The 20,926-nt window shown below is 42.0% G+C and overlaps 1 protein-coding gene across 1 annotated transcript; it reads right to left on the bottom strand.

The window, feature by feature from the left end:
• Positions 1-2,762: 2,762 nt before the first annotated feature.
• CD180 (CD180 molecule) lies at positions 2,763-17,647 on the bottom strand. Its single transcript, XM_046671021.1, has 3 exons — positions 17,509-17,647; positions 8,463-8,629; positions 2,763-4,491 (listed from the first exon to the last, which is right to left on the bottom strand). The coding sequence occupies exons 1-3, from the start codon at positions 17,596-17,598 to the stop codon at positions 2,763-2,765; spliced, it is 1,986 nt and encodes a 661-aa protein (XP_046526977.1). The 5' UTR covers positions 17,599-17,647.
• Positions 17,648-20,926: the final 3,279 nt, after the last annotated feature.

The following is a 20,926-nucleotide window of genomic DNA, read 5'->3' as shown; positions in this document are numbered from 1 at the left end:
CAAAGAGTGGGGAAGTCAGAGTCCAAGCAGTAAGTTCATTGGCTTGAGGACGGGGAGAGATCCTTGGCGGATGTTCATTGGTCAGGAGACAAGTGCCTGTTTTCTATAGATCAGGCGTTTATGGGGAATCAGTCTCTCAGTTCTTAAGTTTCATTTTCCTGAGGGCACATGCACGAAATTCTCCACCCTATATCCTCCAGGTCCATTTTAGACTGAAGTCCTTTCACAGGAGTGTGCTGAGGATGAGGGAACAAGGCGTAAGATCTTGAACGCTTCTCTCTGCTTCTGAGGTACCCATCCTATGTGCTAAATTTAAGGGGGCACCAAAAACTCAGTAACGAAGATGGAAAAATATTTTAATGCAACATTTAAAAAAGTCAAATCTAATGCAAAATATCCACGATGAACATAACAACATTTTAAACAAAGGCAGGACTGGTATCACTGAATTTTCCTTTTGCCTCAGACTCTAATAGGGTTCAGCATGGCACTGTTGTGGATCCTGTCTTTGTTTAAAATTTTGATATTTTATTTATGATGACTTTTTGCACTAATTTTAAGTATTTGAAATATTGCATTAAAAGTTTTTGTCTTGGAGCCAGGCCTGTGGCGTAGTGGTTAAGTTTGTGTGCTGCGGCGTCAGCGGCCCTAGGTTTGTGGGTTTGGATCCCAGGTGTGGACCTACATACTGCTCATCAAGCCATGCTGTGGCGGTGTCCCACGTACAAAATAGAGGAAAATTGGCATGGACGTTAGCTCAGCGACAATATTCCTCAAACCAAAAAGAAAAAAGAGGAAGATGGGCAATAGATGTTCACTCAGGGCAATCTTTCACACCAAAAAAAAAAAAAAAAAATTGTCTTCATCACCAAGTTTTCCGTTCCCCCTTAAATTTTGCACCCAAAGTGAGGCCTCACTCACTTTACCCTAGTCCCAGCCTGCATCCTTAACCAAGAACATCTGGGAATACTTGGCCTCCTGACCAGTATTACTCAAAACCCCAAGACTAGCAGGGCATTTGCAGTGAAGATTTATGGCCTCCCCTCACTGTTTGCTCTGAGGAAGCAATGAAAATCAACAGGAATAAGTTAATATATTGAGGTATATGAGGAACCCATTTGGTTGAAAACTAGTTAGGCCTGACCTTGTTTTTCAGAATGGCCTGATGTGGCCTGTCCAGCACTCATGGTACATCAGCTTTAAACAGTTATAATGTCCCAAAGCAAAGAATGATGCCTCTAAAGATAGGGATGTATGCCTCTCCCCATATCAGCATTTCTTTAAAGATAAGCATTTCTTCCCAGAAACTGAGTCAAACTGACCCACTATGTATATCTTGTGACCGCTGACTTGCTGGGCTAGAAAAACATCTTGTGACCGTAGTAAAAAAAGATATTTCTGTCATAGTTGATATATGTTCCTTGTTCCAAAACGGTATGTAACCACTCTGTACACCCTGCCTCTTCAGAGTGCTTCCTTCCTTGGCAAAGGTCGTTCTTCCAGCCTATATAGTCCTCAGACTGGCTCATATAATAAACTCACCCCAGTTTTGATTTATAGATTGATTATTATTTGCATTGACATTTCCCTTGTCTTTCCTGCTTTTCCTGGGAGTGCTGAGGTAAAGGGGAGTTGGTCCCCAAGCTTCCACTCTGGTGTTATGTCCCGCTATTATACCCTTGTGATATTGTGGTTTATAATAAGAAATACCTTTTTGGTCTTCATCTCATTCCTGGGACAGAGCTCCTAAATCCCTTGGAATTTCCTGTGATAAGAGTGATAAAGTTGGGTTTTTTTTATGTTACCGAGGTGACTTTTGGAAAGCACCTAAGGATGGGCGCTGGTTGCCAGTGGAGCCAACTATGTGATCAGAGGGTTGGAACTTTCAGTCCCATCTCCCCACCACCACCCCCAACTCGGGGGAGGGGAGAGGAGCTGAGGTTGAATCAATCATCAATGACCAATGACTTAATCAGTCATTCCTATGTAAAGAAGCCTCCATAAAAACCCAAAAGGAGGGAGTTTGAGAGCTTCCAGGTTGGGAAACAAGTGGAGATTCAGGGAGAGTGGCATGCTGGGAGAGGACGTGGAAGCCTCATACTCTTTCCCTATACCTTGCCCTGTGCATCTCTTCCATCTGACTGTTCTTAATTATATCCATTTATAATAAACCGGTAATTCTAGTGAGTAAACTGGTTTCCTGAGTCCTGTGAGCTGCTCTAGCAAATTAATCGAACCCAAGGAGGGGGTCGTTGGAACCTCCAATCTTTAGCCAGTAGGTCAGAAGCACAGGTGACAGCCTGGACTTGCGATTGGCGTCTGAAGGGGAGGGGGGAGCAGTCTTGTGGGACTGAGGCTTAACCTGTGGGATCTGATGCTATCTCCAGGTAGATAGTGCCAGAACTGAGTCGAATTCTAGGACATCCAGCTGGTGTCTTGATCACCAAGGGATGTCCATGCATGGAAGGGAGATGGCCTCCTCGTGGGTTGCTCTCCTGGCCCTTCCCTGCCGTGGATCCTCTCTTAACTTCCCCTCACCTTCCATGTGAGGAAATGGCTGGGGCTCTCACAACAGTGTCCATCCCTTTGGCCCTCGTCAGTTTCCTGCCAGGGAAGTTCATTAGTCCTGGCACTCAGAAAAGCACGGTGAATCTCTGCCAGCTCCTGGAACCCATCTGAAAAGTCTGGTAACTAAGAGATGGCACTTTCTCAGGGCAATTTTGCGGAACACATTTATTTGCCATCTCTAGAAACCTTGAGCACTAAATGTGCTGGTATTTCTTCCTAAGAAGGTATTTAACTGAAAAAATGAGCAGAATGGTGAACAAGAATAAAAATACTATGAGAAAGAAAATGCCCACAGCTGTCATTCCACAGGACAGTTTGACATCAGACAGCTTAACTCCCCTTAAAGATGGGGGGCTTGCACAAGTGGTCTCCTCCGAGCCCTCAAGTTTGTGCAGGTTTTCTTTGTACCACATTATGAAACGAACGTTTGAGCAAGTGCACTCTAGGGGATTGTGGCTTAAATTAATGGTGCTCTGCTGGGACAAGATGGGGAGGAGACGGGGGGGGATGACTTGAATGCTGTTGGCAGCTAGATTGAGGTAGATCCCTTTAAGATGGCTAAGAGCATCAATGCTATTGCCTGGCAGGCTGTTCTGACTTAAATCGACGTGACTCAGTTTCCCAAGGCTGTGGAATGCTTGCTGGTCTATGGAGAGGAGATCACAGAAGGATAAAATCAGAACCTCCAAACTGCCCACTGTCTGAAGTAGGTTGGCCTTTGGGATGCTCCCATCCGGAAAGCGATTCCCTTGTAAGTTCAGATGCCGGAGATTCGGCAGGCCTGCTAGAAGGTGCTGATTGCTGGTATCAAGGAGGCAGTGAGAGAGATTCAGAACCTGCAAGAGACGGAGGTTTTGGAAAGGACTTTGTGGGGCATTAACGCGCAAGTGGGTGAATGCCAAATCGAGGCGTTCCAGCTGAGGACACTCTTCGAACGCCTGATTCTGGAGACCAAGGGGTGAGTTGTGGCTCAGGTTTAGGTACTGCAGGTGGAGTAGGTTTTTGAGTTGCAGATTGCAGCAGTCAGAAGCCTCTATGTCACTGTGGCTTAAATCAAGTTTCTGAAGATTTTCTAGTTTCTCCAAACAGCCGGCACCGAGGTCAAGTTTCCTCATGTTGCCTCTGATGTAGAGGTCTGTAAGGGATGGGAAACTGGCAGCATTGATTTGACACAATTGGTCAAAAATATTTACGTTGAGAAATAATTTCTTGAGCGAGTTCATACCCTCAATCCCAGAGGGTAACTCTTGCAGGTGAGTTGCCGTCAGATCCAATTCCCGGAGTTGAGTGAAACACCGAAACGTGGTGGATGAGAGGCCAGAGAAATGGTGCTTCTGCAGGTTGATGCTCTCAACAGACACTTCACAAAGTCCCTCAAGCATGGCCGAAGTAAGTTCTTGGTCATCAATGTCCTCAAATGTCCCCAGCCAGAGAGACTGGGTAGTAGAATTCCGCAAACCATTTAATATAACTGACAGGTTAAAAGCCCCTCCAAAGTTTAAACTTTGGAAGATTTTTGAATGGAAAGCCCCAGGTTCAATGCCTTTAATGTCATTGCCATTGAAGTTAAGGCTTAGGTTGGTGGCCTGCCTCAGAACCTTTATGTCTTCTCTAGAGAGGTAGTGTATAGCATTGTTCTGAAAATCCAGGACTTTCAGATTCTGTGTTGGGAAGTTTTCTGGGAACTTAATGGAGGAAATATGGTTGCTTCCAAGGTGCAAACTTTCCAAGTTTTCCAGATTGTGCACTGGGATAAAGTCAAGATTGGATATGCCTGTTTGGATTAAGAAAAGATGCTTCAGTGACTTGGGCCCGTTAAATGATGTTTCTGCCATGAATATCAGGGGGTTTCCAGTCAACACAATTGTGTTCAATTGATGATGGCTTTGAAAAGTGTCTTCATGTACCCAGTTAATCTGGCACCTTAAAAAGATGATGGTATTCAACAATAATTAATTAGAAAAAAGAGAAAAACTCTGTCACAGTGACCTATAGTAACAAAGCTATCTTCTGTGCATAGTAAAAACAATATACATTATTATTCAAAGTAAAACATGAGAAACGTTCTTCAGGACCCACAGATGGCCTGTGAATTAATGACTAGCCTCAGTTCTGAATACTGTGATTTAGAATTTTTTCCAGATATGTTACCCCTTTAGATTGAATTCTCAGAGATTTGTGTTTGGAATCTAGAGAGCAATTAGTGGTTTGATTGTAGGCAAAATCAAAATTTACTATTTTTAGTAATATAAAATATGTCATGTAATGCATAACATATAGCATATGATATGTAATATATGAATCTGTGTCATCCTGGGCAAGTCACAACTATTCTCAACCTCTGTTTTTTCATCTATAAAATATAGAAATAATGATTACTTTGTAGAATGGTTGTGAGTCAAATGATATATATATATGAAAATACTCCATAGACGTATGGAGCACTAGAGGTTCAGAGAAACCCATCCTGCTATTGCACCTAAAAATATTGGATTACACACACACGCACACAGGCGCACACACACACAAAACTCCATAGGAGGTCAATAAGGCGTTCTCAAAAGGAAGCTTGACTCCATAGGAGCAAGCGAGCCCTGGAGTTAGCTTTGTCATGTCTGCCAATATCTGCTAATCCTTGGTGGCCTAGAGCCTGGGTTTTAATGAGCCACACATACCAGTGGTAGGAGACAAAGTTTGGGGTCCAAGGAGGATAAGAGATCCTATCAAAAACCTGCAAACTACCAAGACCTTCAAAAGAGAAACTTTGAGTGAATAAACTTAAAAAAGAAAGCCACAGAGGGAGACCTTACGGATATATGTTTACCTTGGCCTTGGCTCTGAGTGAAACAACAACAAGAAAAGTCTCCTCCGAGATTCCCTAACCATAAGCTTCCACACATGAGGATTCTGGCTGGAATTTATGCTACCTCTGTGGACAGCCCTAAAAAACCCAAGTGGAAAATTTAATTTAAAGTGGTTCCAGGATGGTAGTAACTTCAGGTAACTGGCAGAAGTAATTAGAAATCTTTTCTGGAGTGATGTACTTACTCAATTTTTTATAAGTAAAACTTTGAAATTTACATAAAAATAAAGAGAGTAGTACAACGAGCCTTTATATATCTATCACACAGATGCCAAACTTCTCAAGATTTTGCCATTTATGCTTCTTTGCTTCATCCATTCTCACTTCTCTCTCCTGAATTATTAGAAATAAAATCCTAGACATCCCAAAGGTATTTCGGTATGCATCTCCAAAAAATATAGGCTTATTTTCTGTAGCCATAATGCCATTGTCACATATAACAATATTAATAATTAATTGGTATTATCTATTTCTAGGAAAACATTTTTTTTTTAAGATTTTATTTTTCCTTTTTCTCCCCAAAGCCCCCCCAGTACATAGTTGTATATTTTTAGTTGTGGGTCCTTCTAGTTGTGGCATGTGGAATGCCGCCTCAGCATGGCTTGATGAGTAGTGCCATGTATGCGCCCAGGATCCAAACTGGTGAAACCCTGGGCCCCAAAACAGAGCACACAAACTTACCTCTCGGCCATGAGGCCAGCCCCTCTAGGAAAGCATTTTAAACAAAAACTTACACAAAGTTCCAAAAGATGAGTGAGTTCAAAATAAAAATGTACTACACACTAAACACATAAGGGAAACACAGCAAAAAAAAAAGTTCTACACAGTAAGATTTTAAAAGACAGCAGATGCCAGAAGTATCAGCTATATCTCATAATATATATATAATATATACAGAATATATGCTATATCTGATATATATTATCAGAATATATGACAAAAATGTTTATATCAAGCATATATTTGATGTGTTTAAAGGAATAGTTGTAACCAAAAGTATGACGAAGGAAAAATATTAAAATTGATCTGATATTTTTGTAAAATGAAAAATCAATGAAACCTATGGAAAAGTTAATAATTGAAATCAGAAAACCAATAGATAGTTTATACAGGAGATTAGACATAGCTGAAGAGAATATTAATAAACTAGAAGTAGATATGAGAAAATTGCCTAGAACATAGTCCAAAAAGCCAAAGAGATGAAAAACAAGAAAGAAATATTAAGGTATATGAAGGATAGATGAGAAGATGCAATGTAAGTCTAACCAGAGATCCACAAGGAGATAAAAAAGTGAATGGGAGCAAGCCAAGTTTCCAACAGATAATGGCTAAGATATTTTAGAATTGATGAAAGACACCACTCTTAGGTTCAAGAACCCCAATAACCTACACAACGCATCACTGCGATATTACAGGATACTGAAGACAATCAGAAGCCATGGAAAACTTTCAGAGAGAAAAAGATTCCCTGCATGTGAGCAATGATTAGACAGATAGGTGACTGTCCACCAGCAACAACGGGAGACCGGAATGATAACCTGGAAGGGCTGAGAAAAAAATAACTGTCAACCTAGAATCATACGTCAGAAAATACTATCTTGCAAGGATCAGAGTGAAATAAAGACATTTTCAGAAAAAACAAAAGCTGAAGGAGTTTACTGCTAACAGATTTTCCCTAAAGGAATTTCTAAGGATGTACTTCACGAAAAAGAAAAATTATTCCAGAGAAGAAGGTCTGAAGAGCAAGATGGAAGAATGAGCAAAGAATATAGAAAACATGTTGGTAAGGCTAAAGAAAAAACTATGTAAAGTAATAAAAGCAATGTCTAATTTGTGGCCAGATACAAGGCAGAGGGGGAGCAGAGGAGGAGGAGTTTAGACAGTATGAGGTCATATTTTTACCACTTATTGAAAATAATACAAGAAGAAATGGAGTCTTCCAGCTAGAATATCTATCCTGGCCCATACACTCCTCAAAAGTGTGGTCAAACTTATTTCACCTGAAAATGAGAACTAGTAAAGGAGAGGGAAAGTCAGTTTCCTTGGGGCATAATAGGTAAGGAGCAGAATGATCGTTGTCTCTATCTGAAAGGGCAAGGCTTTCTCTCAAATAAGTGTTTCTAAGCCTGTGCGCATGGTGTCTTGGCTGGGAAAGTGGCCTGGGGTCACTGGGGGACTTTGGACTGGGAGTCAGGAGAGCAGAGTCCCAGTTGCTTTACTGTGTGACCTTAAGCAAGCTCACAAGATCTCTCTGAGCCTCCGTTTCCTCATCTAACACGAGTTGGATGGCAGTACTCACCATGCCTACCTCACAGTCATGGTCCTAAAAATGAACTAGTACAATGGATGTCACTGCTCTCCCAATCTCCAGAAGTGTAAGTTGAAGGACCAACGCAGGGGCAATGGAGCTGCTGCAAGGGGTGCAGACCTCATCCACATGTGGAGCCCTTTCCTCTCTTACACACACACACACACACACACACACACACATAGTCATGCGCACGCGCACTGCATTTCCTTTTCGCTTCTTCCCTTATTTTCTTGTGATAACTTCTGCCCACTAGTTCACACTCTGGCTCAGCATTTGGAATCCTGATTTTGCCTCTAAAAGCAAGTAATGGCACTCTTTTCTCAGTTTATATGGAAAAAATTTAGTAGATTGTGTGTGTTTCTCAATTTTTAAATTTAAATTTTTCTTATAATGTCACACCCAGTAATAGTCAACTATGCTAAAATGTAGTATAATATAGCGTCTGATTTAGTACAAGATTTATTTTCAGTTTTGTTATCAATATTCCTTAGAACTTAGTGCTGCTGATGCAATCTAGTTTGAGAACAATGCACTTTCCCATCCATTCGGTGGTGTAGAAGGTTTCTACACAGGTGGATACATTTCATGGGAAAGGGTAAATGTGCAGAATAAGCAGATTGTCCCTGTGCCCCAAAAGAAGGCCCTGGAAACAATTTGAATGCAAATTGTGTTATTACTTGAGTAAAGCATCAAGTGCACACAAAGAACTCAGATACGTACCTGGTTAAATCCAAAAAGATAAGGTTTATTAGTCTGCTGAAGGTGGTGTTTTGAATTGTAGGCAAGAAATTAAAGCCAAATTCCAAAAATTCTGTTGTGTTTGGTAGAGTATCAGGAATTTCTCTGAGACCTAAGTTTTCACAGTTATATGTTTTGTTGGCTTCTTTCTGATGAGAGAAACAATGTAAATTAATATCAGACTTAGTAATTTGGCTGACTATCTAGCAAAATTACATAGTTTATCCTTTGAGCAGCAATCCCGCTTCTAATAGTCTTTACCAAATATAATACTTGCAAAAACACAGAGTGACTTATGCATAACATTATTCATTAAGTATTTTTTTGTAATAGCAAAAGATTGGCGACAACCAGATTATCCATCAGTACAGGACTAATTGAACAAAATGTGGTACATTCACAAAATGGAACCCTCTGCAGCTGAAGAGGAATGAGTAAGATCTCCATACACTGACATGGGGGGATATCCAGGTATTCTGTAAGGTGGAAAAACCAAGGTGCAGAATGTCTACCAGTGTATATAGTATACAGTATATGGTATGTAGTATATAGTATGTATTTTGCTACCTTTTGTGTAAGAAATGCACGTGCATATTTTCTTATATTTGCAAAAAGAAACCATGGGAAAACCCCCCAAACTGGTTATCTTTAAGGGGAGAGAAGGAACCAGATAGAGGAGCAGAGATGGAAACAAGACTTCTCTGAATGTACTTTGTTTAATAGTTTCGATTTTGGATGCATGAAAATAGTTTATTTCAGTTTGAAAACAAACAAATCAAGTCTAGATCAGCATGAACAACATAAGCCAATCATACATTGCATACTTTCTGATGTGATATGATATGAAGTACACAGTACCACCGATGACGTTTTCTTGCCAAAAAAAATAAAATTAAACTTGAATCCCATCAAGACTTTAGGCTTAATTTCCAGTCTACAGTGGATACCGGGGATTTCAGATAAGCAGCACCACAGGTAGCAATCAGCCAGATGAGGAAGGTGGGACGTGCTGTGGAACAACCGACTGTTTAATCAACATGTGAAGGATGCTGGTGGGCGTGGTGAGAGAGGAGAGGAGGACCCGAGAGGAGACTGCTTTTGTAAAAAGACATAAGGAGATACAAAAGCTACTTAAGAGGCATAGCCAACAAATGATGGAGCAACCCTTGTTTGGATTCTGATTCAAATACAGCTTTTGGGAAAAGACATTTTATAGACTGGCAGGAAACTTTGAATGAGGACAGGATATTAGATGATATTAAGGAATTGTGAATTTTGTTAATGATAATGGCCTTGCAGTTATGTACAAGAAATGTTCTTGTTCTTTCGAGATGCCTATTGAAGTATTTAGAGGTCAAATTACATGTTTGGGATTTACTTTAAAATGCTTTAGCAAAAAAGGAGGGGAGGAGTGGATAGATTAAATTAGGAGGCAAATGTTGAGGGTTGTTGAATGTTGAGTGATCCATTCATGGAGGTTCCTTATAATGAACTACTTTTGTATAAGTTAGAAGTTTTCTTAATATGACGTTTAAAAATACTAGCAGTGTGGCACAGACCTTAGCCCATGAGGCCTTGCAATCTTGAAGCATGAGTCGATTTTGGATCTCTGGAACTGCAGTCTGCTGATTTCAGACACCAGCATTTGGGCACAACCCTGCACACAAGTTCAGAGGACTTCCTCACCCTGTGCCCAAGGAGAGTCAAATATTCCGAAGGCTGCCAATTACTGCTTGTTAGATGCCCTAACTTAAGTTATACATCTTGGACTAACTAGGCAAAAATGGGTAGGCATTGGTTAGAAGCCTGTAGAATTATGGGGTCATAACTTGTCTGGATGATGCCTTAGGATGAAGGGTGGTGGGGCAGGTATGAAGGTCTGGTGGGGTATATTCTGCATGAGGAGGCTCCTAGGAAAGAAAGAAATGATCTCCAAGGAACGTGCACTTGGAGACACAAAGAAGAGAGGCATCCCAGAACCACAGGGCCATCTCTCAGATCACCTCAGGATCCACATGATTTCGTCCTGCCTTGCCTGACCACACAGTGGTCTCACTAGGGGCTCCATTGAGACGCCCAGGTCTGGGAAAGACCTATCCCATCAAATTCTAGATCTGCAACTTTCCTCAATACTGAGTTGCAAACAGGCCTGCTTAGCTGGAAACAGAAGGCTACACACATCCACCTTTGTTCTGAAGCATGATGTTTTGGAGATGTCACCATTTTAATTGCTTTTGGCTTTATTCCAACTTCCAGCTAGTGGTGCACTTTTTTGTAGTTACACTGAGCATGCTCATCTACAGGAAATCTTGTTTTCGTCTATATTGTGACAATACTAAGAATATCACTGATGAAAATGCCATATCTATATTGTCCTGTAATTCTCTCTTCATTTTACAAACTCGAAGTCCTCCAGGAACTGCCATAAATCCACCTGCTGCCCTTGAAACGTACACTTTGCACTTAGATTTAGCTGACTAGTGGGCAAACCTTATGTTGCTAGAGCCCTCTTTGGTGCCCATGAACATGGACAACCCAGAGAATGTATGTGTGGCTACTGCTCCAGATTAGCTTTGAGGAGACCTTCCTCTTTTCTGATCTCCACTGGCATAACTAACGTCACCTACGCTTGGAGAAAGGGGCCTTTCCTCAATTCGTGTTGCTCTATTCTGGCCCTGCAGCAAAAGGCTTGATGGTGACAACTCCTTCCTTCTCCTGAGTATCTAAGTGACACCTACATTACTCCTCTCATGTGCTTTACTGGTACTTTACTGCACTGATGTAGTCCAGAAAGTTGAAAATCGATCAGGAGCTCTACTGAGCCAGTGGCCTGAGGGAGTTCCTAATAAATGGAAAGGCAGGTAAATGCAAGAGTTCAGTTTCAACCCCAGGAAAAACCAAGAACCAGTGGATAACGCTACCAAGCTGTATTAGAAGAGCCTGTGTTGCACCAGGATCCTGTGTCATAACGTTAATCTCTAGTTACGTAGAAACTGCAATGAACTCTCTACCCTCGATTTGTGGGAGAAAGAGACATATAACAAGAATTGCAGTCTTATAAGAGAATTTGAAAACCAAGCACACTCCAGAGAATGTGCTGGGTTCCATTCACGTGGCTTTTCCCCTTCAGCTTTCACAGTCACACTCCTGTACAATCAAAATTACCATTATGAACGGTGACACCAAAGTACCACATGCTCTGGAATCGTCTAAGCAGCATTAAGTTGTTTTTAGTCTATTGTATTTTTTAAGGCAGGAAGTATACACACACACACACACATACTACCTCTCTCGTTCTTTTTTTATTGAGAGTAAATTGCAGACATCATGACCCTTCTCCTCTAAATCTCCTAAGAACAAAGATATTCTCTTACACAACCACATTGTTGTTACCAAATTCCGAATATTTAACATTGAGGCAATACTATTATCCAACATACAGTCTATATTCAAATTTTGCCAATTGTCCCAATATTGTCTTTTGTGGTAATTTTTGTTTTTCCAGTCCAGGTTCACACATTCCATTTAGTTGTCATTTCTCTCTAGTCTCCTTTAATGTTAGGCAACTCCTCAGTCTTTGTCTCTTATGATATTGATTTTTTTAAGAATACAGGCTCATATTTTGCAGAATGTCCCTCATTTGGGGTTTGTTTATTTCCTCATGATTTGATTCAGATTATACATTTTTAGTAGAAATACTACATCAGTGAGGTTATGTCTTTCTCACTGTCAAGATTCATATGAAAACTTTTTGAGAATGAGTTCTGATAGCATAGCACGGGATTTCAGGACAGCAGGATGATGATGCCACAGAGAAGGAGAGGATAGGATGCAGAAAGGAATACCATGTGGCCGTTGCCATTTTGCCCAGGGCTGGGCCTGCCGCCAGGAGCATGAGCTCAGTTGCCTTTTCAGGCAGACAGCCCCTGCTGCTTTTGCAGCCCCTGCAGTTTCTATGAACAACACGTGTCCATTTTCTATCACTGCAGCCTTCCTGCTTTAGGCCTCAGTGTCGGGTCAATTTCCAAAGTCTCTTTTCTCACTCTTCTGCTGGGGCTGGTTCCATCGCAGACAGGACCCTTCCTGATGTGAGCTCATGCAGCCAGCAGGGTTATTCTGTACAAAGCCACATGGTATTCACAAGTGCCCCATGCCAACCCCTGTTCTAAGTCACGGGGCATTGACTCAGGACCCGCTGTGCTCTGGGACCTGCACCAACCACTTGTCTCTAGCTTCATGTCAGAGCTGCATCTCTTACAAAGAGCAGGTCTCCTAAGCGTTACATTTGGGTTTGCAATCCCTTTTTTCCTCTGGATATTCATTTGCATGTTTTCCATCAGGATCTTGTTTTGCTTCTTTCTGCCGTATCTCTAACTCCCTGCCATCCCACTGAATTTTTCCTCCTCCTAAGTTGAAATCATTTTCTAACTTAGAACCCTTTGAGTTTCACTCAAGTGCTGATTCCCACCTTTCTGATGTCTCATCTTCATGTGGCACCCGCAGCTGCCAGCTCCCCCATGCACAAGGAGTCTGAGATGCTGAACCCACTCTCCCTTGTTAATCGCTTCTCTCTCCAGAGATGGCAATTTGACTAAGCCAAATCCCAGAGTAACATTTGCTCTCTGAAAATAGAACAAAACATTCCCAAGAGGGCACAGTCCTAAAACTTTTTGTCAATCTGACTCCTCCAGTCAAATGGCATTCCAACTATGTGCAGTTCATTTTCTGTTTGTCTTGAGTCAGACTGCTTGGGTTCAAAGCTCAGCTTTCAACCCCCAAGCTGTGTTCTCTGAGAATCCTTTTTCCCCACGTGTAGATTGAGGATAATAACCTCTCTTTGAAGTCCAAGAGTGGGGATTAATGAGATAATATATGTCAAGCACTCAACAAGCGGAGTCAGCATTTAACTGGCCCATCACAACATGAGGTCATTATCTAGGGTTATTGGGAAGCTCCTGTATCCATGAACTTGTAATTCTCCTAAAAAAGAGCTCTACTCACTCCCCCTCCCCCATACCTAGGACTGAAGGACTCTCTCCTACCATGGTTTTGAGGGGACAGGATAGCCAAGGTAAGCTCATTTCGTGAGTGCATCTAAAATGTTACCAGAATCCAAATCACAGAACACTGAGTTCCAACTATGCTTTGCATATTTGTCAGCCTACAAAGACTTGCTCATATGTCTAATTTTGTAACTTATGATACACACAAACACAGAGAAAGAGAGAGAGAACATGTAGCATTGAACAATGAAGATTCCAGTTGGAGTGTTTATGGGTGTTTGTTGTAATATTTTTATAGCTAGTCTAGGTTTGAAATTGTTTTCAAACAAAAAGTTTTATTAAAAAATTCATCTTGACGCCTACCTCACATCATATGCAAAAAGCAATTCCAGAAGGGCTATAGATCTAAATGTGAAACCTAGAAATAGAAATACATACAAAGCAATAAAACTTCTAGAAGAAAACATAGGATAATATCTTCATGGCCTTGGGGTAGGTAAAAATTTCTTAGAACAGAAATGCACTGAAAATAAAGGAAGAATGATAAATCAAGCTATGTTAATATTTAGGACTTCTGTTCATCAAAAGATATAATTAGGAGAGTGAAAAGGCAAGCCACAGAGTGGGAGAAGATATTTGCAATCTGATAAAGGACTTGTATCCACAATATGTAAAGAACCCCTACAAATCAATAAAAAAGACAGACAACCCAAGAGACAATGGGCAAGAGACTTGAAAAGGTATTTCACATACACACACATAGACACACACACACAAGAGGATATGCAAATGAACATCAAAAGTATGAAAATGTACCCAATTTAATTATTCATCAGGAAAATAAAAATTAAATCCCAATGAACTACCACCACCCACCCATCAGAATGGCTAATGTTTTAAAAACAAACAATAGCAAATATTAGTGAGGCCGTGGAACAATCAGAGCTTGTAACATTGCAGATGAGTGCAAATGGATACCCACACTTTGGAAAACTTTGTCAATATCTACTAAAGTTAAACAAATGTACACTAGGTGACCAAATACATCCAATCCCTGGTATACACCTAATAAAGACCTGTCCATTTGTTTACTAAAGACAAAGATAGGAATGTCTAGTGCAACAGCATTCATAATAGCTGAAAAATTGGAAACAATGCCAATGTCCATTAACAGTAGAATGGATAAATAACTGGTGGTTCCCAATACAACAGAATACCATCCAGTGCTGAAAATTAACAAATGATCGCTAAACACAAGTCATTGATAAATCTCATATATTTAATGGCGAGCAAAAGAAGCCAAACACAAAAAAGTGCACACTGTATGTTCTCATGTATATAAAATTCAGAAAGAGGCCAAATCGATCTATGGCAATAAAAGTTAGAGTACTGGATGTCCTTGGGGGCTAGTGTCTGGCGGAAGCACAATGGGGCCACTGAGGTGCTGAGAATGTTGTTTCTCCATCTGTGTACTGGTCATAAGAATGTGTTCAGTTGGTGAAAGCTCATTGAACTATCCACTTAGGACTGAGGAACTTTTCTGTATGTATGTTTTACTTCAATAAAAAATTTGCTGAACTCAAAACAAGCAAAACAAAACCAAAACTTTGTTTTCAGGATGGGGCCTGATAAGCTATATATAGAGTATGTGATGAATTATGCTTCAACTGGAGAGGGAGAACAAAAGAGGAAAGGAAAGCAGGCGGGGGGGCAAACCGGGATGATTTGCACTTGAAAAACGGCCAAGCTCTTAAATCAAAACCTTCCTCTCCCATCACTGCCACTTTTATCCTCCTTACCTTCCAAAACAAGTTGTATCTCCCAGTTCCCTCCCCCGTATTCACATAGAAGTGAGAGCTCAGTAAATAGCCTTAGAATCCTGCTGTTGTGAACTCAAACATGATAGAAGAGGTAAAGGAAAATATGGAGCCAATGTTAATTGAATAAGTCCCAACGCATTTAAAATCAGAGTCTTTTCAGAGGGAGGGCTGCAAGGAGGTTGTTGTATTGGAAAATTCCAGTCTCATCTGACTTATCCAAAAAGCAAAGCCCTTGCTGCAGTGTAGGGCCAGGCCTGGAGATCCTGGGACCATCAGCAGGACTCCTGCCACGTGAATAGCACGGAAGTCCCCAGAACAAGCAAATAAAGGACTAAGCTGTTCTCCCTGTCTCTTTCTTCTTCCTTCTGCCAAAGCAGAAGCCATTTGCAAAAAGCAATTGGCAATTCTGGGGCCTGGTGTCCTTAATAGGAAGCTAGACTGGTCCAATATTTCCACAGGTTTTCCAAAATCTCCCAGCAGTGAGGGCCTTTGTGGGCTTCAAAAGGGCTACATGGGCTTTGCAGTGAGGTGAGGATTTAAGAGTTGAACTGGTAGCCCTAAGACTAGGGCATTTAAAATAACCTGCTTCCCAATGAGCAGGAATTTAATGGTGATATTATCTCATCGGAGGATGTTGCCAGAAGGTGGACGAAATACCTGCCTGATCAGTAGGAGGTGGTGTGCACACTCCAACCTTCTTTTCATGCCACCTACATGTCTGTGTGAAATTGACCTTCCAACCTGAATGATAAGAGGACAGCCTTTTGGAGCTGATAAAAATCTCTTACTTGTCCTCATCTGTGATGGGCTGAATTGTGGTCCCCCAAAATTCATATGTTGAAGTCTTAACCTTAGTACCTCAGAATGTGACTTTATTTGGGGATAGGGTCTTTAAAGAGGTAATCAAGTTAAAATGAGATCATCAGGATGGGTCTTCATCCAATAGGACTGGTGTCTTTACAAGAAGAATAAATTTGGACACAGACACAATGGGGAGACGATGTGAAGACACAGGGACAAGAAGGCCATCAACAAACCAAAGAGAGGGGCCTCAGAAGAAGTCAACCCTGCTGACACCTTGATCTTGGACTTCTAGCTTCCAAGACTGTGAGCAAACAAGTTTCTGATGTTTGAGCCACTCAGTCTGTGGTACTTTGTTATGGCAGCCTGAGCAAACTAATATACCTTCCCAGACTTAATTTCCCCTGGGCATTGAGCCTCCTCTTGGTCTGAGTACATCCTGAGTCCATACCTAATACCAGACTAACAAGGTTCTGTTGCTTTCTGCTTCTAGACCTTGTTCCAGTCCTGGCTGTGATTCTTGCTCTTGTCTGGCAGGTCTTTGCATGCTCTCACTTATCATTCTTTTGACCATGGCTCCCAAGCACTGCTGTTCTGCATCATGCTCTTCCTGTCTCTTTTTCTTCTTTCAGTTGCAGCCTAGGAAAGCAGCCCACCCAGCTACCAAGACTGATGGGCCTTTCTGTCCACAGCCCTTGCCTAACAGGCCACATGGTGCTGGACACTTGGTGGGGTCGGAGACAGAGGGCAGAAGGTTGAAGCATTTTAGAAGATGGCAAGAGAATGAGGCCCTTCTCCTTTCTCTCTCTCACCACCCTCTCCAAGAACTTCCCACAGGTTGATAATATTGTTATGGTCTAAAACAGAAGGTGCAATTTGGCTCTATTCTCAGATGTTACTCCTGTGGGTTAGCAAAACAGATGGAGAGCTGTCCAACTCGAGGAGAAAGCCAGACTCATTCAGAGTGATCTTCATATGTTCTAAAACCTGACACCGGTCGTCTTTACAATCCCCACTCTGCGAGCCAGGACAGCAAAGGACTATTCGGGGTAGTGGCCATGTGCTGGGATGTTGGACAGACAGCACCTCCATCTGGAAGCACTTTTGGAAGTCTGCTCTTGGTGCTGGGAGCCTCTTGATATCTTATGTCCTAATTAGGATTATTTTGGGGGAATTGTTTGCAGAGGAGAAAAACTCTCACTTCTTCCTACTAAGGATCTGTGAGATCATCCCCTGGCTAAGCTCTTTGACTCCTTATTCACAATAAAGAAAAACTTGTTCACACCTTATTGCCCTTTTAAAGATGGTGGATATTGAGACGCCAAGGCTCAGGTGGGACCACATGCTGAATCTCAAAATTTCCAGGCAGTTTAATCTGGGTAAAGACAAACAGTTTGGACTCACCTCAGTGCACGTCTGATCCAAGGAGGCGATGACTTCACAGCTGGCAGAAAACAGGATTGCCAACAGGAAGCAAATGACACGGGGAGCCATCACCGGACTGAGGAAACCCCAGCTTGGAGGGTTTATCCAATGCCTGGAGCTGAGAAAGGGAGCCAAGCTATGATGGCCTCAGCAAGTTGACAGCCAGAGAGGTGCTCAGAAGCGTGACCTCAGAACAAGAAATGCTGTTGTCTGTTCAGCATTTGGTGGCTCATTGCTGCAAAAAAAGGGAAGTCTCTTTTGCATACCACCCATCCTTGCCAAAAATAGCTGAAGGTTCAGCCCCAGGATGGCTCAATGCATTTCCTGGCAAAAATGAAAGCAGTTATGCAGCCCTCTTGGGCTGGTCATACAGACTTTCAGTATGATGGTTTCTGGTGACTTTACGCTAGCATCAAGATTTTGGCCAACTCCCACAGCTTCCGGGGATCTTTCCATGAGCAAGGCTGCAAAAGCAGGAAACGGTTCTCAGAAAGAAGGCCACCTTGTTAGTTGTCCTAAATGAGTGACTGGAAGAGGTGCTGAGGCATGCTGGAATGGCAGAGCACTCTGTGGGGGCGAATGGAAGGACTGAGTTCTGCCATGGCACCTGCTAGAGCCGGAACCAAGCAGGAGGGAACAGTGTTGTCCCTAGAAAGGGACTGTAGTTGCTGCCTTGGCCACTTCATTAGCACCCACCTCTGGTCTTGGTACAGGTAGAGGCTAAGTCCATCCCTCAACCAGGTGACTCAGGCCTCCTAAAACAGCTGGGGTGGAACAGCCTTTCGTTCCCTAGCGCATGACTCAGGGAAGTCGGTGACACTGCTCTATACAGACGGTCTGGCGAAGAGAGAACAGAGTTAAGATGTCAGCCTTGGCTCTATTTCTTCTTAGAAATAGCTTAGAAGCAGGATTGCAAGTACTGTCATTATGGTGCAAGATGTGATATGATTAAAGAAAGTCAAAGTCAAGGGCTCCTCACTGGGCTGCATTCAGCTACCACAGATGTTGTCTGTTCCCCAACCCTCTGGCGTATAGGAGATACTTGGCATTGCTGCTCTCCCATTCCACTTCCAAGAGCCCAATTCTTAGCGTCAGAATTTGCAGTGACTTGAGCTGCTACCACTACCATCACTACTCTATTACCACCACTAGCATGATACTTAGAGCAGCTGCCAGTCATTGAGCACTGACTATGAGTTAGACACTGGGCCGGTGTTTTCCTTTTGTATATTTCCTTATCACATATTCTACCTGAGAGATGCTATTATTGCCCCCGTTTTATAGACGTAGAAACTGATGCTTAGAGAAATTAAGTGACCTCTCCAAGGCCACACGTCCAGAAAGTGGTGGATTTAGGGCTTCAGATCCGGGCTGTCTCCCTGCAGAGTCTGCTATTACTTTCTATAGTTTAAGAAAGAATTTTCCTCCTGAAGGAGCTGAAGAGCAGATGGGTGAAGAGAGTTCTTCATCTGGAATTTCAGAGCAGATGCTAAAAAGTGGGGGGAGGGAGCGGCGGTGGGAGGAACTGTGCGCTTGGTCCTGCGCTGGGGCTACTACAAATATTCAGACTTTTCTGGTCACCCTCACAATGCCATCCTCATCAACCGAAGCACCTCTGAAGATGCTTTTGGCAAAACACAGTCTCAGCAACCCCAGACCGAAGACAGACGGCCCTGTGTGCAGCAGGCATGCATCGCGGCGTGGCGGGAGGAGCTCTGGAGTAGAAGCGGGCCCGGTTCTAAGTCTCAAACCCACCGCTTATCAATGAGCCAACTTGGGCAAGTCGTTTCACTTCTCTATTTCCCCACTGAAAAATAGAATAGGAATTTTAATTCCTGTTCTGCTGACACTGCAGGGTAAATATAAGGATCAAACGGGATCATTTACGTGAAAACGCTTTCTTAACCTTAAAGTCCTACGTACATGTGAAGAACATGAGGCGAAGGTTCCTCTGAGTAACCAGTTCCCATGTCGTGTAAATATCACTCTCAGGAAATTGTCTCCTGCCCCAGAGACATTGGAAAGGCATATTACTTTCCTTCTTAAAGAAAGGTTTGACGGCTCAGTTAAGGCCGTGCGATTTTGTCATTTTCTGAGGCCACGCTATTTGCATATGATTTGCATTGGTTTGCATAATAGATTCAAAAGACTCACTGAGAGTGTATAAGAGTAAAAGAAAATAAATGAATACGGGTGACCTTCTGCCACAGCATTCAGATCAAATATTCAGGGCATAATACCCTGAAATATGAAATAGATTAACATTTAAACTATTGCAAACAGATGGGAAGATAGGTTTTAGAGTTCAGAGGCAAGAATGAAACCCTTATTTGGTCCCAGGTTGTAAAGAATCACGCACTCTTAAAGGTCACCCCATTCAAATGATTTTCATGCCTGAATGCTCTGCTCCACACCCTTTACCCCATCCCTTTCTGTAGACAAAAACAGACACACAACATTATTTTCCAGTCTACTCTGAAATGTCTCAGGTGACAGAAAACTTACTATCACCACAAAAATTGTTTTGGCGAATTTTGACTTTATGAAAGGTTTATCTTATACTGAACTGCTAGAGTCTTTCCTCTAACTTCTCCACAATGGGCCTCGTTTCTTTGGGCCGACAGGACAAGTTCAAGCTCTTTTCTACTTGCTGGTCCTTCAGGTATTTGAAAATAGTTATGATGTCCCTGAATCATTCCCTTTCTGGTTAAAAATCTATAGTTCCTCCAACGGTGTCACAAGTTCATGCACTATAATCCCTAACGGTCTGTTCATCTGAATCTCTTCCAAATCTGCCAAGAAAAGCACTGACTCGAATTCTAGTCTTAGCTTTGCCTTTAACTAGCTGTGTGTCATTGGAAAAATCTCTCTTAATTTCCTCATCTATAAAATGATGGAGTTGAATTAGCTTATCTGTAAGGCACTTTTTTGTCTAAGATCCCATTACTCTATTTCAAAATAATGATTTCCATTTGACTTATGTAACAGTCATTGGCTTGAGCCAATAAAATGGAGTTATGCATGCTTTTTGTTGACAATTCCTGTTTCTTTCCTGCTCCAGGCTGTCTTACTCCTTCCTGGCAAATATAAAAAACAGAGAGAAGTTTGGCTGGAGCAATGGGCATCACGGCTGATGCAATCTCAGTTCGTTCACAGTGCCAATAATGGATGGAACTGCCATCACCCATTCTAAGAACCAGTTCTTGCAGCCATACGGAGAGAGAAAGAAAGGAGAAGATGAGAAAAGACACCGGAAACATTTATTTCTACTGACCAGTAGCCACATCAGAGAAGAAACAGTTTTGTGCACCCCAGAAGTTTTCATAAAGTTCAAATACCCTTATATTACATATTTACACACAAACCCCAAACCATGTTTTTTAGTTGTTGTTGTGTC

The sequence above is a fragment of the Equus quagga genome, chromosome 9 (assembly GCF_021613505.1).
Source record: "Equus quagga isolate Etosha38 chromosome 9, UCLA_HA_Equagga_1.0, whole genome shotgun sequence".
Taxonomy (NCBI): Eukaryota; Metazoa; Chordata; class Mammalia; order Perissodactyla; family Equidae; genus Equus; species Equus quagga.
This window is presented reverse-complemented; position numbering and strand designations above follow the sequence as displayed.

Excerpts from the sequence above, each read along its gene's own strand:
- CD180 (XM_046671021.1), bottom strand. The coding sequence starts at position 17,598 with ATGGCTCCCCGTGTCATTTGCTTCCTGTTGGCAATCCTGTTTTCTGCC. Across the intron at positions 8,630-17,508 it reads TGGATCAGACGTGCACTGAG|AAAGAAGCCAACAAAACATA; the intron begins GTGAGTCCAAAC and ends TTCTCTCATCAG. Across the intron at positions 4,492-8,462 it reads ATCTTTTTGGATTTAACCAG|GTGCCAGATTAACTGGGTAC; the intron begins GTACGTATCTGA and ends CATCTTTTTAAG.